Here is a 19,254-nt window from a genome sequence, read left to right as displayed (position 1 = left end):
GGATTCCATGCAGGAGGTCTGACACCAAAAAGAACCAGAAAGACCAATTCACAAGAGTTTAGTAAACAGGAAGAAGTCTTAACCCAGAAGTGAGAGTATCCCTGGACAAAACATCACAACATACAAAATCTTTTGCAAATTCACTTCTTTTATTTTTCTGTGACACATAGATTGCATGTATTTGTGTGAACTGTGGTTACACATATTAGGCAAGGTGGACACACATGATTTATACATTTCAAAGCACACTAGTGTGAAAATAAATTACCTTTCATACCCAAACTCCTTCACTGCTCTCTTTCAAATGAGTTGACTCTTCTTTTCCCTTCCCCATGAGGCCACTATTCCTGACAATTTGTGATCACTTTTGTCATCATCTTCTGTGGCCTCAAATCTTCCCTGCTTATCTTGCACCTATATTTTATTTCCCTATTGTTAACAGAAGATGTCAAAAGTGTAAGGTAAATAAATGCTTTTGTCTTTGTGGTCTTCCTGAGTGGATGTGGTTTCCTCTCTTACATCATGTTCTTAGCATATTTTCCCCCTCTCCCTATAAGCAACTAGCAGATGCTCTTTATGAATGCTTTCTTGAGGTACTGCTTAGCTTCAAAACCAGGAAATGTCATGACAATTTTTTTCTATGTCCATAGCAAGAAAGTAGGGCCCATTCCATAATTACATACACAGACACACACATATACACACACTGCATGGGACTAGTTCATCCTCATATGATGAATCATCTGTACCATACTAATCACACACGTTAAGAGAATCCATAGATTTTTCCACACCTCTCTACTGTCTATCCCACAGAGCTAAAATTTAATGTTTAGGATTCACAGACAAAACATGATCAAATCCATAAAATATCTTATCCATACTGGGCAAGAATCAATAACAATGCACAATAATTTTATGGGTATGAAGTATAAGTATCTTCAGAGTTGTTCAAAGTTAGGATCTTGCTCTAAAAATTTATGGAGAGCTTTTCCATGTCAATGAAAGGAAATCATGTAGGCTGACGCTTTTGCTGGTCACATCAATTTTTAACACCTATTGGGAAACAAAGAAAAAGTATTGGGCATTTGTTTGAAATTTTCTACACACAAACATATCAGGTACAGGACAATGGTTCCCATAAACCCCTAATATTTTCATAATTCATGGCCTAGCTGCCAATTGCCCTAACATTTTCAGGTGAGAGAGGCGTTTTCTAATTTCCTAGAGTGCAAAGATCATTCAGTGATAGGGATAATGTGATACAGAACCACTGATGAGAAATGACTACATAGACAAGTTGGAGAGAATGCCCACTTTTCCACTGTTCTGAGATGTAGCTTTTGCCTTGAAGTCCTCCTTTTATTTTTTCTTCTCCTATTCCTTCCACTCTGATGATTGCCTAGTAAGAGTCTAATACTCCTGCTTTTTTCTAGGCAAATACCTTCCAGAGGACTTCACTGTGTGCAGGCCTTATCCTGCATGTCAGTCCATGAGTTGGCAAAGTCCTTTATGACCTCTTAGTAAAGTTGGAGAAGTTGGTTTGACAAGAAAATGACAGTATGAGGAAACAAAAAATATAAAACCTAACAAAAACTTTTGTTTCAGACCTAGAAATGAGAGAAAATATATTTTCCTTTCTATCACATATTTGTATAATATAAAAACAGTATAATAGAATATTTAATTATAAAATAATAAGAGATCTGAATACAAATTTAAATAATAAAATAAACATGTATTTTAAGTTGTTTAAGGTATTAATACTTCTTCACATTCAGGGTCTACCTTTTCAAATTACTTTGTGGTAGAATTATTAACGTATCTACAGCCAACATTTTCTTTTGGATTAATTTCTTACAACATTAAAATGTTTAGATAAAACTCTATTGTCTATGGAAACTTCAAAGAGCTTCCTACAGGTTTAAATTTTTTTAAAGTAATTGATATGAAAAACTTATTTCATAGTTTTATTTTCCTTTTTGTGTGGAATTTATTTCTTTGTGAAATAGTGGAACAACTTTTAGCTGGTATTGTCTCCTTATATTTGATGAAATATGGTGGTTCAAGTTGTTTGGGAGACTGGTCTCTGATACAAAGATGAAAGGGTAAGGATAAAGTTTTACAAAATGGAAAGGAAGGATCCAGACCCTGGATTCCAGAGAATGATAAACCATGAATTGTCCCTTTATCTCCATTCTGTCCAAGCAGACATACTGAAAATGGAGATTCCTGGAAGATTATCAGGAGAGAATAGCATTTGGAAAGGAACCGGCTTTGCATGAGGCCCTACCAAGGTTGGGAAATATCATTGGACTTTTCATGGGCCACCAACCTGCGTTGTAGAGTTGTAGGTGAAGGGGGGTATTTCATTCCCATTCCTCAAAGTGATGCTCACACTGGAAACAGAGACACTGCCCACACCCCAGATTTCAATGTAGCCCAATTTCAATGGGTTTGTAGCAACAACATAATTGTTAAAAATTACATGACTCTGCATTGTATTCTGTCAAATTGGAAATAAAACAAAAGGGAAAAAAAACAAAATTAGTTTTTTCCCCCCAACCTCTTTTTAGGCACAAATATAAACCTTGAATAAGCAAACTCTAGGTCATCATCTTGTGTCCTCAGCTAGCAGAGATCATGATTTCAGCATTCTATCCCCTGTTGCCAACTACATCTACTTTGCATAAATGCCTGCAGGGTCTTTAAAATTTCCTTGAGCTACAGGAGACAGTCTCAACCATCAAGAACTTATATTCTATGCATGGAGAAGTCACAAAAGTACAGACCGTTTCAAAGCAACACTGGAACAGGGCTACCCTATATAAAACAGTCTATCTATGAAATGGTAAACCTAAATAGGTTACTGATGAGATGTGAATAGTTTCCATCACAGCAAACTTCCTGGGGACATGGGGAATCTCCACGTGCAGTTTGGAGGAAGGAAGGACGTAAATTAACAAGATGAGCAGGGAAGACATTTTAGGTGCCCTTCTGGCATTGAACATCCTACTAAACCAGCAGAACTCCACTTTCCATCACACTCACCTGGCTGGCAGAAAAGTAGGCCAAATAATATAATCCATTTTCAATGGTATCTGTAAACAAACAACAAGAAAATATGACCAAGGCTTATGCCAGAGAAGTCTAATTGGCTACCTGTCTTGGTTGAGAGAGCAGGGATTATTTTTGTGATTTTTTGTTGTTGTTGTTGTTTTACTTTTCTTCTCTGCTCATCTCCATTTTGTAATGTGACTCCTCCTTGTGGAAACCAGTCAGACTCTCAGTCAACCCCAGTTAACACAAACACCAGTCTCATGCCACTTCTCTTCCTTGTGGTCTACCACTCCCAGCCTCTTCCCGGTCATCTCAGGACTTCCGTATTCTTTTGCTAGTGTATACTTATGCATACATGCATGCAGATACACACATACACAAGCACCAAGACTGGTGCATTGGTGGGTTTATCTTGAGAGGTATCAGGCAGTTTTCTAAATGCAATCTCCAGGGAACAAATAAAAGCCTTCCTTGTCCTTTACCCTTAATGTATGCCACCATCCCAGGGAGAGTATAATGTCTGGCACATCTGGTGAAGGTGGACTGGTTGGGATCCTTGGCTCAGGCGCTCTCATTCTAGTCCCCATCCTTGTCATTTTCTCCCTTATTCTAACCTCTTTCTCGTTTATCACCATGCTGTCAGTATTCGCTGGCTAGCCTCACCAGAAAAATGTAGCAATGCAAATTTAAATTAATTAAAATAAAATTAAATAAAAATTCAGATGCACTTGTCACCTTGTGCCACATATGACTAGTACTGCCTTAAACTAAGAAGATATAGAGCAACTCCACCACTGCAGAAAGTTCTACTGGATATGTGAGTCACCCTTCTAAGAAGTTACACATTTCTGTAAACTCTTAATGGAAAAGTTTCCTCCAAAATAGCACAACTGAGAGAGGCATTGTCTTGCTGGGACAATAAGCCATAAAGCTAAGAAATATGTCCCTTATCACAATGGACTGATGAATAATGGTGAGAGATCTAGCATTAAGCATCATTTGCATGAGGCATAAAGATCATGTACAAAATGGATTACACACTTGAAGTAGCAAACAACTATATTTTTAAATGCAAAAATATTTTAACATAAAAAAGGAAAAAAAAATCAGGGACATATGATGTCTAGAAGCCCAGACAATTGCACTGACCTGAATCCCAGGCGACCCGTACTCACCGATGCTTTGCCCATCATCCCAAAAGAGCCAGCCCTCAGCAGATCCCTCATCATCCAAAGCAACCTTGAAGCCCATGAATTTCTGGCGGCTGCAGTGTGGTGAGAGAGAGGCATTAGCTAAAAACAAAGCCCCAGTCACAGTCACAAGCCAAAGGTGTTCTCATAAAATCAAAGAAGCAAAATTAAGAATGGATTCTAAGATTCAAGAGACTTGTAACTCAGCTCTTGTTCAGTCTCCATAAAGCTGGATAATCTCATGTCATGAGTGAATTATTTGTGAATGAATCAAGGGAAATTTTCCTTTAAGGCTCTTTAAGAAATGAAAAGAAAACCAACTGGGTTCCCCTTCCTGTTTCTGAGGAAAATACAAAAGCTGGAATCCATCTTTCATGGTGTATTTCCTATAACCCATGAAGTGGGTTCTTTTTACAAATATCCTCAGCTCATCATTTTTTATCCATATCTGTGGAATCAAATGAGTAAAGATCTAAGATCTTTAGGAGTGATATCAGACAGATGTGGATTTTAGTCCCTGTCCATCTACTTACTAGCTGTGTGACTCTGACACTTAGCCTCCTAAAGCTCTGCATTGCCATCTGTAAAATCAGAATAAGATTCCCTAACTCACTTTTCATTTTTGTAAGGAAAAACTTTCTTAAATCTCCAAGCAGAGCTCCCCATATTACTATAGTTCTAGACACAGAGTAATGTTCACTTGATGTTAGTTATTGCTAATTATTATAGACACCTAGGTCAATAATTTATACCTGCTTTATATGAGGAAATCTCAGACTTGGGGATGAGTTGTCATGTGGCTTCAACAAGTTTGTTTTTGAAACTGGGGATTGAACCCAGGGTCACTTAACCACTGAGCCATATACCCAACCCTTTTTTATGTTTTATTAGAGACAGGGTCCTACCCAGATGCTTAGGGCCTCACTAAGTTGCTGAGGCCAGCTTTGAACTTCTGATTGTCCTGCCTCAGCCTTGTGAGTCACTGAGATTACAGGTGAGCACCACCGTGCTCAGCTTAGCAACATATTTCTTAGATCATATAAGATCCAGATAATCTCCTAAAATTCTCAGGAATTATGATTGCCCTGTTGCTACTTCTGTTTGAAATATCACTTCTGAGACCTATCATCTCACCAAGTAAATACAAAAGAGCTGTTAATTAATTATTCAGAGTTCAACATTTGAAAAAAGATGAAACACAAACAAGCAAACAAAAAGACAGGTGCTTAGTAAAACCACCCTTGGCCTTACTAGTGATGTTTCAGGGATTGCTGGCATTCATTAGAAATTAGTGAGCAAGCTAGGGGCAGTGGCAAACTCTCATGATCCCAGCATCTCAGGAGGCTAAAGCAGGAGGATCACAGATTTAACAAGACCCTGGCTCAAAATAAAATTTAAAAGATCTGGGGATGCAGATCAGTAATAGCACTCACTCTTCAGATCAATTCCCGGTACCAGAAAAAAAAAAAAAAAAAAAAAAAAAAAAGAAAAGAAAGGAAACAAATCAGTGAGCAAAAAGGTAGGCAAAGTGGAACACCAGCCTCATACTCACCTCAAGCGTGTGTTCAGTGCAGGCTCTTGCCAGGGCAGGATGTAGCCCCCACGGACATGAAGGTTAATGTGGTCAAGAGGGGCTGCCAAGTCCTTCCACATTCCCCTTGCATTAATATCCACACCCTGTTGGATGAAGAAAAGAGGAGAAGATGAGGGAGAAGACCTTGCCTCCCTGCACAGTGCATTTGGAAGACACCTCCTCTACCTCACTTATCGTGCTACCTGCTCATCACCACTCAGCACCACCTGATGGTAACCTTCTTCCTTCCCCCAGCTGCTGTGTGAAGTCCTGCTTGGCCTCTATAATGTCCTGTGAGGATCTCTTGCCTTTTTGGGTGGCTACACCACATCCCACCTGAGGTCCTAGAGTGGATCACAGCCCACACTCACCCTACAACTTGTTGGTATGTCACAGAGCACAGATAGAGGAGGCTTCACTGCCAGCCATTCCTTCACTTCTTGCTAGTTCCTCACATACTCTCCACCATGCAGGTCTGAAAATTCTCTTTCACCAAGAGTCTCTCAAGTCTTCATCTCCCCCCACTCTCCACTTCCACCTACTTCACCAACATTTTGGCCTCAAACTTCACTGAAAACATCAAAGTGAGCTGGCATACTCTGTGTTTCCTCTTTTTCTATTCAATATCTCTACCTTCATGATTGACGTCTTTAACTTGCTTCATGTGTGAGAGCGGCTCTCTTGTCTGAGCCATTCACTGAAAATCCTAAGGGACCTTCCACATTTTCTCACCTAGAATAGGGCTTCCCAGTGTTGGCACTACTGCCAATTAGGGCCAGATCCATGTTTATTGGTGCCCTGTGCTGTTTTGATGTTTAGCAGCATCTTCAGTGTCTATCCACCAGACACCATTCTCCCACCCCACTGTGACTCCCCAAGGTGACTCTGTACATTGACAAATATCTCCTGATAAGCAACCCTCAATTTGAGAACTGTGACTTTAGAGGTAAGAAGCAGTGAATACTGACAATTAATCTTGTACATGGCTGTATTCCAATAAAACTTTATCTGCTAAAATAGGGGAACACCTGATTTCACTAGGGCCTCCGCTTGCCAATCTCTATACTAACAAAGAATAGGTATCCATAACTAGTGAAGATTAATTAAATAGACATTTCTTCATTGATCCCAGCCATGTAATTTTCATTTTAATTAAACACAAAACCCTTTTTCTCTTAATGTCTTCTTCAATTAGCTTTTGGCTTTTCACATCAATTTTTACATTTCATTCCTCAACTAAATCTTCTATTTAAAAGCCTTGTGTAGGGGCTGGGGATGTGGCTCAAGTGGTAGCGCGCTCGCCTGGCATGCGTGCGGCCCGGGTTCCATCCTCAGCACCACATACCAACAAAGATGTTGTGTCCGCCGAGAACTAAAAAATAAATATTAAAAATTCTCTAAAAATAAATAAATAAATAAATAAATGAAAGCCTTGTGTAAAATCAACCATTCCAGAAAAATTCTTTCCCCTGCCTGGTGGTACCGGAGATTCAACACAGGGTCCTGATCATGCTAGGTAAGTACTTCACTATGAGTTACACACCCACCTAAAATTTTTATTTATTAATCCTCATACTTCATTTTCTTGTATATGGTACATATAATTATTTACATGCATATTAGCATTTATGACAAGCAAATATTAGCTCCTCATGATATGGTGAACTCCACAGGGTCAGGGCCAAGGCTAGGCAAATTGAAAGAAGTTGGCTGCTCTCTCCCTAGAAAGCCCTGGCAGGAAAGCCCACAGTAGCATCCTAAAATATCAGCACCCTAAGGAAAGACCCAGCCAGGCAACAAAGAAGAAAAGACAGTCAGTGCTCCACAGCGCATAGAAGAGGAGAAACACCTCCATTCTCCCCCTACATTTCCATCCAATCCCACTGCACCCCCTCCAATGAGGGGGACAGGCACATGCTCTGCTCTCTGCCTTTCTCCTATATTTCTAATCCTCCACCTTGTTCTACTCAGGAAGTCAGAGGAGACATGGTTTCAGGACAAGGACCCCCTACCACTTTGATTCTTCCTCAAGGGTCAGACTCTGACTCATCTATTTCCCTCAGGAGACTACCCTAAAGCTGATTCCAACACCCTGCACTCCTGGCTAGCCTCTGGGACTCACAGTATCCCAGAACCTATACATCAAAGAGCTGTTTATGAGCTACTCATTTGTAAGTCGATGTGCACTACTTAAACTTCTAAGTGTGGGGATCCAGGTCTATATGCACTTTACACACTAGCTCATAGTTTGCTTAATTGGGTAATTAGTGTGAAGCAACTGCTATTTGTTGTTGTTTGTTTCTTGTTGTACTGGGGATTGAACCCAGGGGCATGCTACCACTGAGCTAAGTCTCTAGCCCTTTTTATTTTATTTTGAGATAGTGCCTCACTAAGTTTCCCAAGATAGCCACAAACTTGTGATCCTTCTGGCTCCGCCTCATGAGTAGCTATGATTAAAGGCATGCACTGCTTATGTGGCTAGGAGCAACTTCTCTTTGAGTATCTGTATTATAGAAGCTAACACAAAATAAAAAAAGAACAAGAGGAAAAGGAGTGGAATTTATAGCAGGAGCAGATAAAATTAAAAACTATAGTTATAGCACAATATCCCATCAACAGATGAATGGATGAAAAAATGTTGTATATACACATATTAGAGTTTTATTCAGCCATAAGGAAAAATGAAATTATGGCATTTGTAGGAAAATGAATAGAACTAGAGACAATTATTATAAATAAGTCAAACTCAAAAGGTTAAATGTCATATGTTTTCTCTCATATGTGGGAGATAAAGAGGATAAAGGGAAAAATGGTGGGGAGATCTTATGAAAATCAAAGGGAGATCAACAGAAGAAAGGAACCAGGGAGTAGGAGGTGGGGAGGGAGGGAAGATGTGCTGGGGAGTAATACTGGTCAAATTATAATTTTATATTGTATATTATGTGCATGCACAAATACATAACAATAAATACCAACAACACATACAACTATAATGTACCAATAAAAAATGTGGAAAAAATATATGTAATATTATATAGGTATAAAAAAAGAGGGTACTAGGGTCTCACCTCAGTGAATAGTGATGGTATAAGGAAACCCAGAAACTCCCAAGTACAGAACACTAACAACAAGCAAAGCCCTGAATAAGATACTGTACATGATACTCCACAAGGATTCTGTAGAGAGAAGTCTTATTCCATTTGCAAGTGAGAAAACTGAGGATACAAAGGTAAAAACCACACAGCAAATGGCTTACACTGCCAGCACTTGGCCAGAGGTCTGTGAGGTCTAAAACCATTGTACTCTGCAATTTTCAAAGGATGTACAAATGTTTAGAAAAACTTACCGAGTAGTAATCATACCAGCGGGCTCCAGGGAAATATGCAGTGACACTTCTAGCATTCTAAAATTAAATACAAACAAGCTGTGAGCAGTGGGTACAGTTGCTAAGACACAGTAACCAATTTGCATAGAAAAATAGTTAGAGCAATAGTGATTATATTGAACAAACTCAGCTCTCTAAAAGTAAACAGAAATAAGTTGTGAACATGAGGCACTGTATTCTGCAACCTAGGAGTAATATGGGCAGGAAAGGGATATCAATTGTGGTGGCTGATACCCATCTGTCTCAGGGCCCTGAAGACCAGCACTACTGGAAAAGTCTTCCTTCATTCACCCTTTGCAAACACAGAAAAGGTCAAAACTTCCAAACAAGAGGTGTCCACATAAGGCTTGGAGATGCAGGAAGTCACAAATATATTATGATTTGCTCACAGATTCACAGGAACAAATGCTAAAGAGAAAAACACCTAAGGATGGATGGGAATCAGCACATTCCAGAAGCAGGTTAAATTATGAAGAAGTTGTAATTGTCACTTGGTGTTTTAATCAGAATCCTAAGCACCAATGTACAAGGGGAAGAAATGACCTTTGCTGCCTAGAGGACCTCACAAGAACAAGGGCAGGGCTGGCTGAGGTAAGGAAGGCTCGCTGGGCTGCTTTCAATGGTGACAAGACTGTGATGAATTATTCACATGAAACCCCACCTGAGCCAGGATCCCTTATTTTATTTATTTATTTATTTTTTTTTTTGGATTTATTTTTTTTTTTATTGGTTGTTCACAACATTACAAAGCTCTTGACATAACATACTTCATACATTGGACTGAATTGGGTTATGAACCCCCAATTTTACCCCAAATGCAGATTGCAGAGTCACATCGGTTACACTTCCACAATTTTACATAATGTCCTATTGGTAATTGTTGTATTCTGCTACCTTTCCTATCCCCTACTATCCCCCCTCCCCTCCCCTCCCAACTTTTCTCTCTACCCCATCTACTGTAATTCATTTCTCTCCTTGTTTATTTTCCCATTCCCTCACAACCACTTCCTTATTTTATTTATTAAAGTGACAGTATATCTCAACACATCATAAGGCTACCATTTATTCTTGATTTTCCCAAGAACCTGAACTGCTAGGAACTAGCGGAAACTAGAGGGAACTGAGGCCAGGTCACCTGTGTGCTGCACTTCTGCTCAGAAGGAGAGGAAGACACAAAGGTAGAACAAGCAGCCATGTCCTGGGATCTACAAGCACCAGGCTTCTTCTCCTGCCCCTATTCACACACCCTCACACCTGGGATCCACCACACATCAAAGGCCTCCATACTCACAGCCTGCAGCACAGGGCTGACTAGGAAGGCTGGACCCAGCAGGAACTGATCATCTATGTCCCACGTCACCCGGTCTGACACAAACCTGGGAAGGTAAGAATATGTCACAGTCAGAGTCCCAGCCCAAGTCCCCAAGGAACAACTAAAGTTCAGAGGCAAGTCTCCCCTCCAACTCCATCTTATGTCATCCTTAGTCTTTATCTAGATTGATCAGGAATACACAGGCTTCAATATTCTACATGTCAAGTAACATTGACATCACAACTATGTTCAGATATGTTCAGTCACTTGAAAAATTCTTCACTATTTCCAGATGGCACATTCAAAATGCAAGGAAGGCACTCAATGCTTTTTTTTATGATGTCAACTCATTTGGCCTTAATTATTTCAATAGCTAAAACACATACAGAGGTCTGTGTATGTACAAATTAGAAAGGAATCAGGCGGTGTTGCATCATTTCAAATATTTTTCACTCAATAAATAGCCTTTCTCAATAACACATATTGCAAATAAAACAGAGTACAAAATATGGACTCTGCATGGAGAGCTTATGACAAAATAAATCTTATCTTCATTGAGAAGAATTTTTTGCATCAACCGCCACCCTACAAAATCAAATAAACTATGCATCAGTCCCTGGGACCCCAGCTGGACACTTACTCGTGCAGAAGAGGCCGCACCACAGTGCTGCCCTCCATGTGCGCCTTGAACATCAAGGTGTACAGATATGGCAACAGGGTGTATCGGGTCTCCATCACACTCCTGGAAATATTCACAAAGGCAGCATCCCAGGACACAGGGTCTTGTCTCTAAGGAATAAAAGCACAGGTATTGAGAGCCCAACCCAGGGACCCTAGGGGACAAAGAAGATAAAGGAAAGCTTGACCCAAGTACATCACACACACCTAAGCTAAAGGTGATTAAATCCACTTAATAGTCTGATAATAAATAGTCAGTGAGGATCTTCCAGGAGACCTCATGGAACTTTCTCAGAAAGAAACACTTCAGGGATATACTTGGAGCAATCCTTCCTACACCTAAAGAATCCTCTGATAATCCTGAGTATTTTGGCAATTGTGAGGAGCTTTGATGGCTTTGAAAATCTCCCAGGAACAAAGATGGTCTGGACTGTGACTCCAAGGTGAAGGCTGCACAGCATGTGAGGCAAAGCACGTGAGGAAGGAGGAAGGGCCTACCCTGGTGCCAATGGTGTTGTGGTTCCTGGAGAAGGGGTAAAAGGCTCCCAGCTGCATCCAGCGAGCACACATCTCATACTCAGCATCTTGAAAGAACCCACAGATATCTGCTCCCGTCTGAAACCAGAGGAAATGAAACCAGCCTGTGGGTGATTGCTCAGGGGTGTCAGAGTCCTCTTAGGGATGAGAGCAGCAAAGGTCACTTACATAGGAGATGCCAAAGAGGCTGAACTCCATCATGCCTGCAATGAGAACCACGGCTGTCAGGAGAGGCATGTGTGCGCCCTGCCCTCTCCTCCCTCCTTTCCCAAGGCCAGCAGCTCCCTTCCCTGCAGCAGAGGCCCCTGGGAACAAGCCACACACCAATGATAGATTTCTTCAGCTGGTCCCATGCGGCAGTATTGTCTCCCAGCCAGTGTCCTCCCCAGCGGCCAGAGGAGGGGAATGTGGAGCGGGTGATGACGATCCCTCGCTGTCCAGTCACCTCCTGCACAGCTCTGGTAGGAGGGGAGTGTACAGGAGAATTGAGGACACAGCAAGAAGAATGGAATAGGGCTTCCCTTTCCATAAAAAGAACAGAGGACATGGTAACAAAACGCTGGTTAAGTGAATGGCGGGAATATGGGAAAGTGAGCAATGGAGAGGGCCCTGCTGACCGATGGACACAACACCACCTTCATGGTGTCTTAACAGGGATTTCACCATGTTTCCGACCCACTGGTTACCCAGAGAGTAAGAAATCACTGAATCCTGCCACTTATTTATTATCTCTTGGTTATCTGTATTTGAGGAATAGGAGAGAATATCACTTTATGGGATTTTTCTTAGGATAATTTCTAATATTCACTGAGTTTAAAGGGTGTGGGCTGCTAATTCCACAGAAGATCCATTTACTGTACATTAAAAATGGAAAAAATATGCTGTTATAGAAGTTTCACTGTTGAAGAAAAGCTTAGATATGTACAGTCCTTATGTTCTCTTTACCTCATGTAACTAATGCGTTTAAAGAAGCAACTGCACTGTGTAATACTAACTGGTGCCATCATGTGAGCCTCCCCAAACAGAACTACTACTTTCTCACTTATGGGACATATCCTGTTGAAAGTTGACCTCCTACTTATAATCACAGGGGCTGGCCCCATGGTTAAGGACTGTTTGCTGCAAAAAAAAAAAAATGTGACAGAGTTACAACTAAATGTTCTTCAATCTTGCGATGGATTACTATGAAAAATAAAAAATTCCACGCACTATGTGTCCCCACAGGCTGAGCGAACTGGAGAAGGAAAACAGTGACTCACTCATATGTGGGTCTGGTCTGGGACCACCCATACAGGCTGTGCACATCATAGTGTTGCACGCGGGAGCCATCTGGAAGGATCTGCTCACTCTCCATGCACAGGGTCTTGCTGCTTAGGCCCCGGTCCCTGGACTCCAGATCTGAGGGAAAAGATTTGGGAAGGTGAAAACCAGCCCTGAGCCTTTTAGTCCCTGACCTCTCCTTAAGGCATTTAACTACACGTCTTAAGATGGACTTGACTTCACAATGGCCCCAACCATGGGATTGTAACTAAGAAAAGGGCTTTCTAGACAAATTCAGGAAATTTGCCCAAGATATCCAGAAACTTGCACCAAAAAGTTTGGGAAAGGACTTGAAATGCTTTCATTTCTGGCCCCCAATAAACCAGAAAACTCAGAGGGCTCTGATGGTCAGGATAAACCTCTGGCTGCTGAGCTCAAATAATGATTATCTTCCATCTAGCCATGGAGAAGCCCAAGGGTCCTTACGTGGCATGTAGGGAGGACGGTTCAGACTGGCATCACTGCAGCCTGAAGGAACAGCCCCATTCACAAAGCTCGATGGTTCATTCATATCCTAGAAATGTCAGACACAGACATTGCTTACTCTTAACAGAGAGACTTCCTGTCAATTGAGAGTCAAGGGAGTGGTGAATACATCATTCACACCAGTACACCTGCTCCTGTGTGTGCTTGCCCAGTCAGGCTCATCAAATCCAGATAAGAATTGGCTAAAAAAACAATTGATCCCTAAAGGATGACTGTCTAGAAGGTCAAAACAACACTCCCTCGGGGTAAACAAGTTTCTGAGGCATTCTTGGCAATCTGCCTAGAGGTTTGACAGAGTGAGTTACAAGCTACAAGGAATATCAGTTCAGGAAATGCAGCAGAACATATCCAAAGTCTTTCTCAGAAGTTTACTATCACCTTGACTAAAAGTCTGACTTTCATATGGTAAATCACACCAAGTTAAACACACACACACTTACAATCCACATGCCATCAAACTTCAAGCTCCTCTCTGGATTCTCTGGATTGTTGTACAGTTCTGCAATTTCTCTCTTCCACCACAAGGCAGTTGAATTACGGAAAAAGTCAGGGAAGGCCACATAAGCTCGGTATTCCTATAAAAACATATATAATTCACTTTCCCAAACGAATATATCTGACAGCAACAGGCACTTTTGAAGAACCTAATTAATGAAAAGACTTGTACTACATTATGGCAGAGTGAAAAATCTCAATAGAGCCTACCTTATGTTCTTGGCTTATTGAAAATACACTGAGGGCAATGAGGAGAATTATGGATGAATTTTACACATTTGAAAATGTCCATAATCTGTTTCCTTTCCATGCCATCATGAATGCTATCAATTGACACCCTGACTCACTATCCCCTGCTTCAGATTCCCAACCTGCTCTTTCTATCCTGCCTTTCCCTAAGTTCTCCCAAAGATCCTGCAGGGGCCAGGGAACAACTGTAGCTGGAAAAGGCGGACACTACAGGCACTGTACCAGAGGAAAGGCAAAGAGCAGGTGGCATGGCAATGTGTCATATCCACTGGCAACATGGGAAAGGGGAGAGATTACATTTCATGACATTAGACTGGCATTTCGTTAGTGTTTTCTGTGGCTTCAGAATCATGTGAGCATTGCAGCTGTGTGTAACATAATATGGAAAAATTTAAGGAGGAACCTCAATAAATGTCTCATTTTCTCCTTCTTCCATCAAGCAGGAAAAGCAATGTCTTCAACTTAGCATGGAAAGTGGATTCACATATCAGTTCTTAAGTAGATTGTAAGTTTGTCTCATACACTTTTGATTGGACTTTATGATCCCTACAAGGCAGAGCTTAGAAACTGTCATAAGAATAAGGGAATGATAATAAATGTTCAGTATTTAATTTGGGAAGAACATCACTCAGTAGCAGCAAATATGCATGAATGTCTATATATTCTATGTTATTTGTTAGAAAACATTCATATCTTTGGAACATCTTATAACAATTGTGCCTCTATGGTAAACTCTGCATCATATGATGTAATGAGCTAAATAATGCTGGAGAATAGGAAGAATCCCTAAAGAGGACTGATATAGGCGAGCTCCAGTCTCTTGTACAATGCAAAAGTGGCGACTGGGATCCATATGTCTAGATAAAAGGCAAATGAGGAACATCATAAAGAAAACAGCAATGGATATCACCATGCCCAGATCTGGTTCACCGAAGATGGAAAGGGCAAGGGGCCACATCACTGAGAACTTTGGATTCTTCTGTTAGGAAATGGTAAGAGAAAAGCATCGAATTAGACACAGAACCTTTCACCAGAAACAGAGTTCCAGCTATGGCCATGTCAGAATCATGGCATAGGTGGAAGGTAGGGACTAAAAAAAAGAATCATGATCAACTGTGTGAGAGACAGAATTGTATCTCCTGTGGGAAATACCTTTCTGGTGAAAGGTTCCATGTCTATTGCCATGCTTTTCTATTTCCATTTCCTAACAAAGGAATCCAAAGTTCTCAGTGATGTAGCCCTTTGCCCTTTCTGTCCTCTGTGAACCAGGTTTGTGCATGATGATCCATGCTGTTTTCTTTTTGGTGTTCCTCATTTGTCTTTTATCTAGAGATATGGACCTCAATTACTACTTTTGCATTGTACAAGAGACTGTATCAAGTCGTAAATCAGCCCAACCATGGTTTGTTAATTTTACTTAATGCTGCTGTAATGATCCTTACGCATGTAATAAAAATTCCCTCCCCTTCGCCAAAGTGCTATCCAAATTCAACTCTTGCCATATTGCTTCTGTTCTCAAACTGTGATGTGCACATCTGCACAAAAGCTCTCAGAATTACTTATTACAATCCATTGCATGATACTGTAATTCAATTCCTAGATGCCACCACAAACTTACTGAATCAAACAGTGAGATTCAGACCCAGAAATCTGCTTTTCCAATGCTTCATGTATGTTCATTTACTTATTTGCTTCTTTGTTTGTTTATTTTATACTACCCTTTAGACCTGGACATCAGTAGTCTCAGCTTACCTAGCCTCAACAAGTAGATATTAAAAATATAAATGGTCATAATTATTCTATATCTGATAATCTCTTATGAGCTACCTAATGTATTGTTTGGTATCCTAATGAAGTGTTTCTCATCAAAGGAACAATTTAACATTGAGGCAAAAGAATTCTTTGTGAAGAATCCCTTCCTATGAGAGCTATGGGGATTCCTAGTTACTACCCACCAAATTTCAAATGATGCTCCCACATCACTGAGATAACCAATACATCCACACAGACTTCTGAATCCCCTCCAAATGGTAGCCCCAAATGCCCGATGAACTGTATTACCTTATAATCTCATAAGGTAATAGCTAACCCCTTCATTCATGAAAATGACCTTCTACTAAAGACAGCGAACCTGTGTGTCAGATTGGCTATGGCATGGCAGGTTCCTATGTCCTCATGGGCCGCCTAGACCACTAAACCTCAAATGATCCTCCCTTAGAAATGATAGAACAATTACCTAGGTTCTCTCCCTTATTTATTTATTATATAGATACCTAGACACATAGGCAAAAAATAGATGATAAACAGATACATGGGTGAATACATAGGAAGGGGGGGGGGAGAGAGAGAGAGAGAGAGAGAGAGAGAGAGAGAGAGAGAGAGAGAGAGAGAGAGAAAGAGAGAGAGAGAGAGCGCGCACTACTGCTACCACCTAGGAGTCAGAAGATCACAGACCAATGCCAGCAAACTATAACACTGGCTTATAGTACTGTTCTCCTTCCAGTGTCCCAGAACTGAGCCCTTCATCCCCAGACTGTGCTAGTTCTAATAACAGTCTTCAGAACTAAGAAAGACCACTCCTCACAAAAATTAACTAGTCTGGATAAAGCATGAACATGCAGGACTAACTAAGCCAGTTACATCTTTATGACTGAACTCCTTCTCCTATCCCTCCATCCACTGACTAGGATCCTACAGTATTGGAAATATCCCTTAAATGGTGCCTTTACCCCTGAGAATCCTGAAGTAGCTAACACCTAAATTTATAGCTACTGTACTTTGTTTCCACAATACTATTTTTCTGATTAGTCCTTGATCCTGAGAGTTTCAAGACAGTGAAACTCATCTAGCTTGTTGACCACATAGAAGCCACATTCTATGGCCCTTTGACCCTTGGCAGGTATTCTGGAAAATAGGTACTTTCTCTGACTTGCCAGGACCTTTATAAAGGTTTATCAGGCTTCATATGTGCTACTTTAATTTCTGTCCAGAAAGAATAATCATTGTTGAAGAACAGATGAAGAAGTTCCATCAAAGAACTGGTTCTTCCAAAAATTCCAGACCTCACCCTGACAGCACTGCTCAAAAGTATTAGAGAGCAACTGATAACAAAGCAGACAGGCCGCATCAGTTCCCTTGGTACACATTTTGGCCAGAACATCTGGCTGAAGCCATCATGAACCAGTGTGGAACCATGTATTCTTTCAAGCAACAAATGCTTAGTAAAGCTAGAAAGAAACCTGGGTCAAGAAGCATGGGACAACTCTATACATTAAAATCAAAAACCAGTTCCCAAGAGAGCAAATTTTAATGAAATGCTGGAAAAGAAGAGGTAAACATGAAGCTGAGAGATCCAAGTAAAGATAGGAGTAGGGGTCAGGATTTATTAGTGTGAAAATGGATAAGCCTGTCAACAACAACAAAAAAGTTTGACAAAACAAAAGACCCAATCATTAAAGACGAAAGAGATATCAGTTAAAAGGGATACTCAAGGCAATAATAATAAGATGTAGACACATTCTAAGAAAAGATTGGTCTTCGTTGAAGTTTCATACATTGGAAATTCTATAGGACTTTGAAATAAGATGGGTTTGAATTTGAAATAACCAAGTGTCACCTAAAACCATGAAAAAGTACTTTCAGTGTTTGTCACTTAAGTCCCATGGATAATACCTGCCTCCCAATTAGACATAAAACAGAACTGCATGTAAAGTAATGCACACAAAGACGGATACCAGCACCCCTTTCTGAGGAGTTTTTCCCTTGCATTGCCCATATGCTTGGCAGGACAAGCCCAGTATGGTGGATATGGCTATCCTTCCTGACAAGCAGACTTCACCCAGTATACAAAAAGGGCCTTTTACCTCCACCTGACTGTCCCAATCCAGAGAGCTGTTGACAACAATATCAGGGTAATCAGGCCAGACCTGCAAAGAGATAAATATGTAGCAGCTAGGCAACTTACCCTATGTAGAATTTCCTAAGGCAATTAACCACAGCCCTAGGGAGTAATAATACTTTTGAATATCATGTAGGCTTTATCAAGATAGAAGTGAAATCCACAACGTACTCACTATACCAATAAATACTGAATGAAAAATGGAAACTACTGACCTCAGGGTCTACAGGTAGGGGCCTTGCTTTCCATTAATAGAACAATTGCAAATAAACAACACACACAAACACACAACCCATGACCTTCTCACAGGATGGAGACTAGTAGTCACCACTTAGATCATACCTTTCCCCAGACAATGCCTCCACCATTTGGATATTTGATGAAGACATCATCCTCCACTCCCCGAGTGAAGGCAGGATAGGGCTTTGTCTCATTGCCAGAAATGGCTGGGTCCTGCAAGCAAAGCTCAAGTTAGGAAGGCAAAACTAAGAGAGAGATTGGGACAGAAGAAAAGAACTTCTTCATTGGGAGGTCCCTAGCTTCCACCTGCCCTCTAGAGTTTCTGGGAATCTCTGGAAATATACTTTTCTTATTGTACTTGGAGTTCTCTGTTCTTCATATGGATAGAGGGACAAGAAAAGCCCAGTTCTACTCCCAACACACTCCATCCACACAGGCACAAAAGGACTCACCAGGATGAGGATGACCCGCATCCCATCAGCCCTCATGCGATTGATCAGAGCTGGAAACCCAGCAAACTTGGGGCTGAGGGTAAAGTCCAGCTGGCGCTCCATGTAGTCAATGTCTGAGTACTGCACATCCTGGGGGAGGACACAAGGAAACAGTGGCTGCTGGTGCTGAAAGTCCAGCTCCAGAGGAGAAACACTCTCCCCTCCTGATGGTGAATTGAAATGGCTTCCTTTTGACTCTTGCAAATTCTCGTTCTTTCAGTATGGAAACTAGAAAATTCTTCTAATTTTTCAAACTTTTACTCACAATAGAGATATAATATAAATCAGTAAAAATAGGATTGTAAAGCCTCTGTATAATGGCTATTGTGAGAACATGTAA

General features: G+C 40.8%; 1 protein-coding gene across 1 annotated transcript in view; it reads right to left on the bottom strand.

The window, feature by feature from the left end:
- Nucleotides 1-370: 370 nt before the first annotated feature.
- The window catches only part of MGAM (maltase-glucoamylase), a gene marked incomplete at its 5' end in the record, with an annotated part of 191,181 nt that continues 172,297 nt past the window's right edge, over nucleotides 371-19,254 (bottom strand). The window contains 4 exons of the mRNA XM_081284046.1: nucleotides 371-1,056; nucleotides 2,336-2,506; nucleotides 3,052-3,101; nucleotides 4,236-4,324. Coding sequence (XP_081140172.1) covers nucleotides 979-1,056; nucleotides 2,336-2,506; nucleotides 3,052-3,101; nucleotides 4,236-4,324 — 388 coding nt within the window. The 3' untranslated portion in view covers nucleotides 371-978. The remainder of the gene's footprint in view (nucleotides 1,057-2,335; nucleotides 2,507-3,051; nucleotides 3,102-4,235; nucleotides 4,325-19,254) is intronic.

Source organism: Spermophilus citellus (assembly GCF_964194105.1).
Source record: "Spermophilus citellus genome assembly, chromosome: 3".
Classification (NCBI taxonomy): Eukaryota; Metazoa; Chordata; class Mammalia; order Rodentia; family Sciuridae; genus Spermophilus; species Spermophilus citellus.
This window is presented reverse-complemented; position numbering and strand designations above follow the sequence as displayed.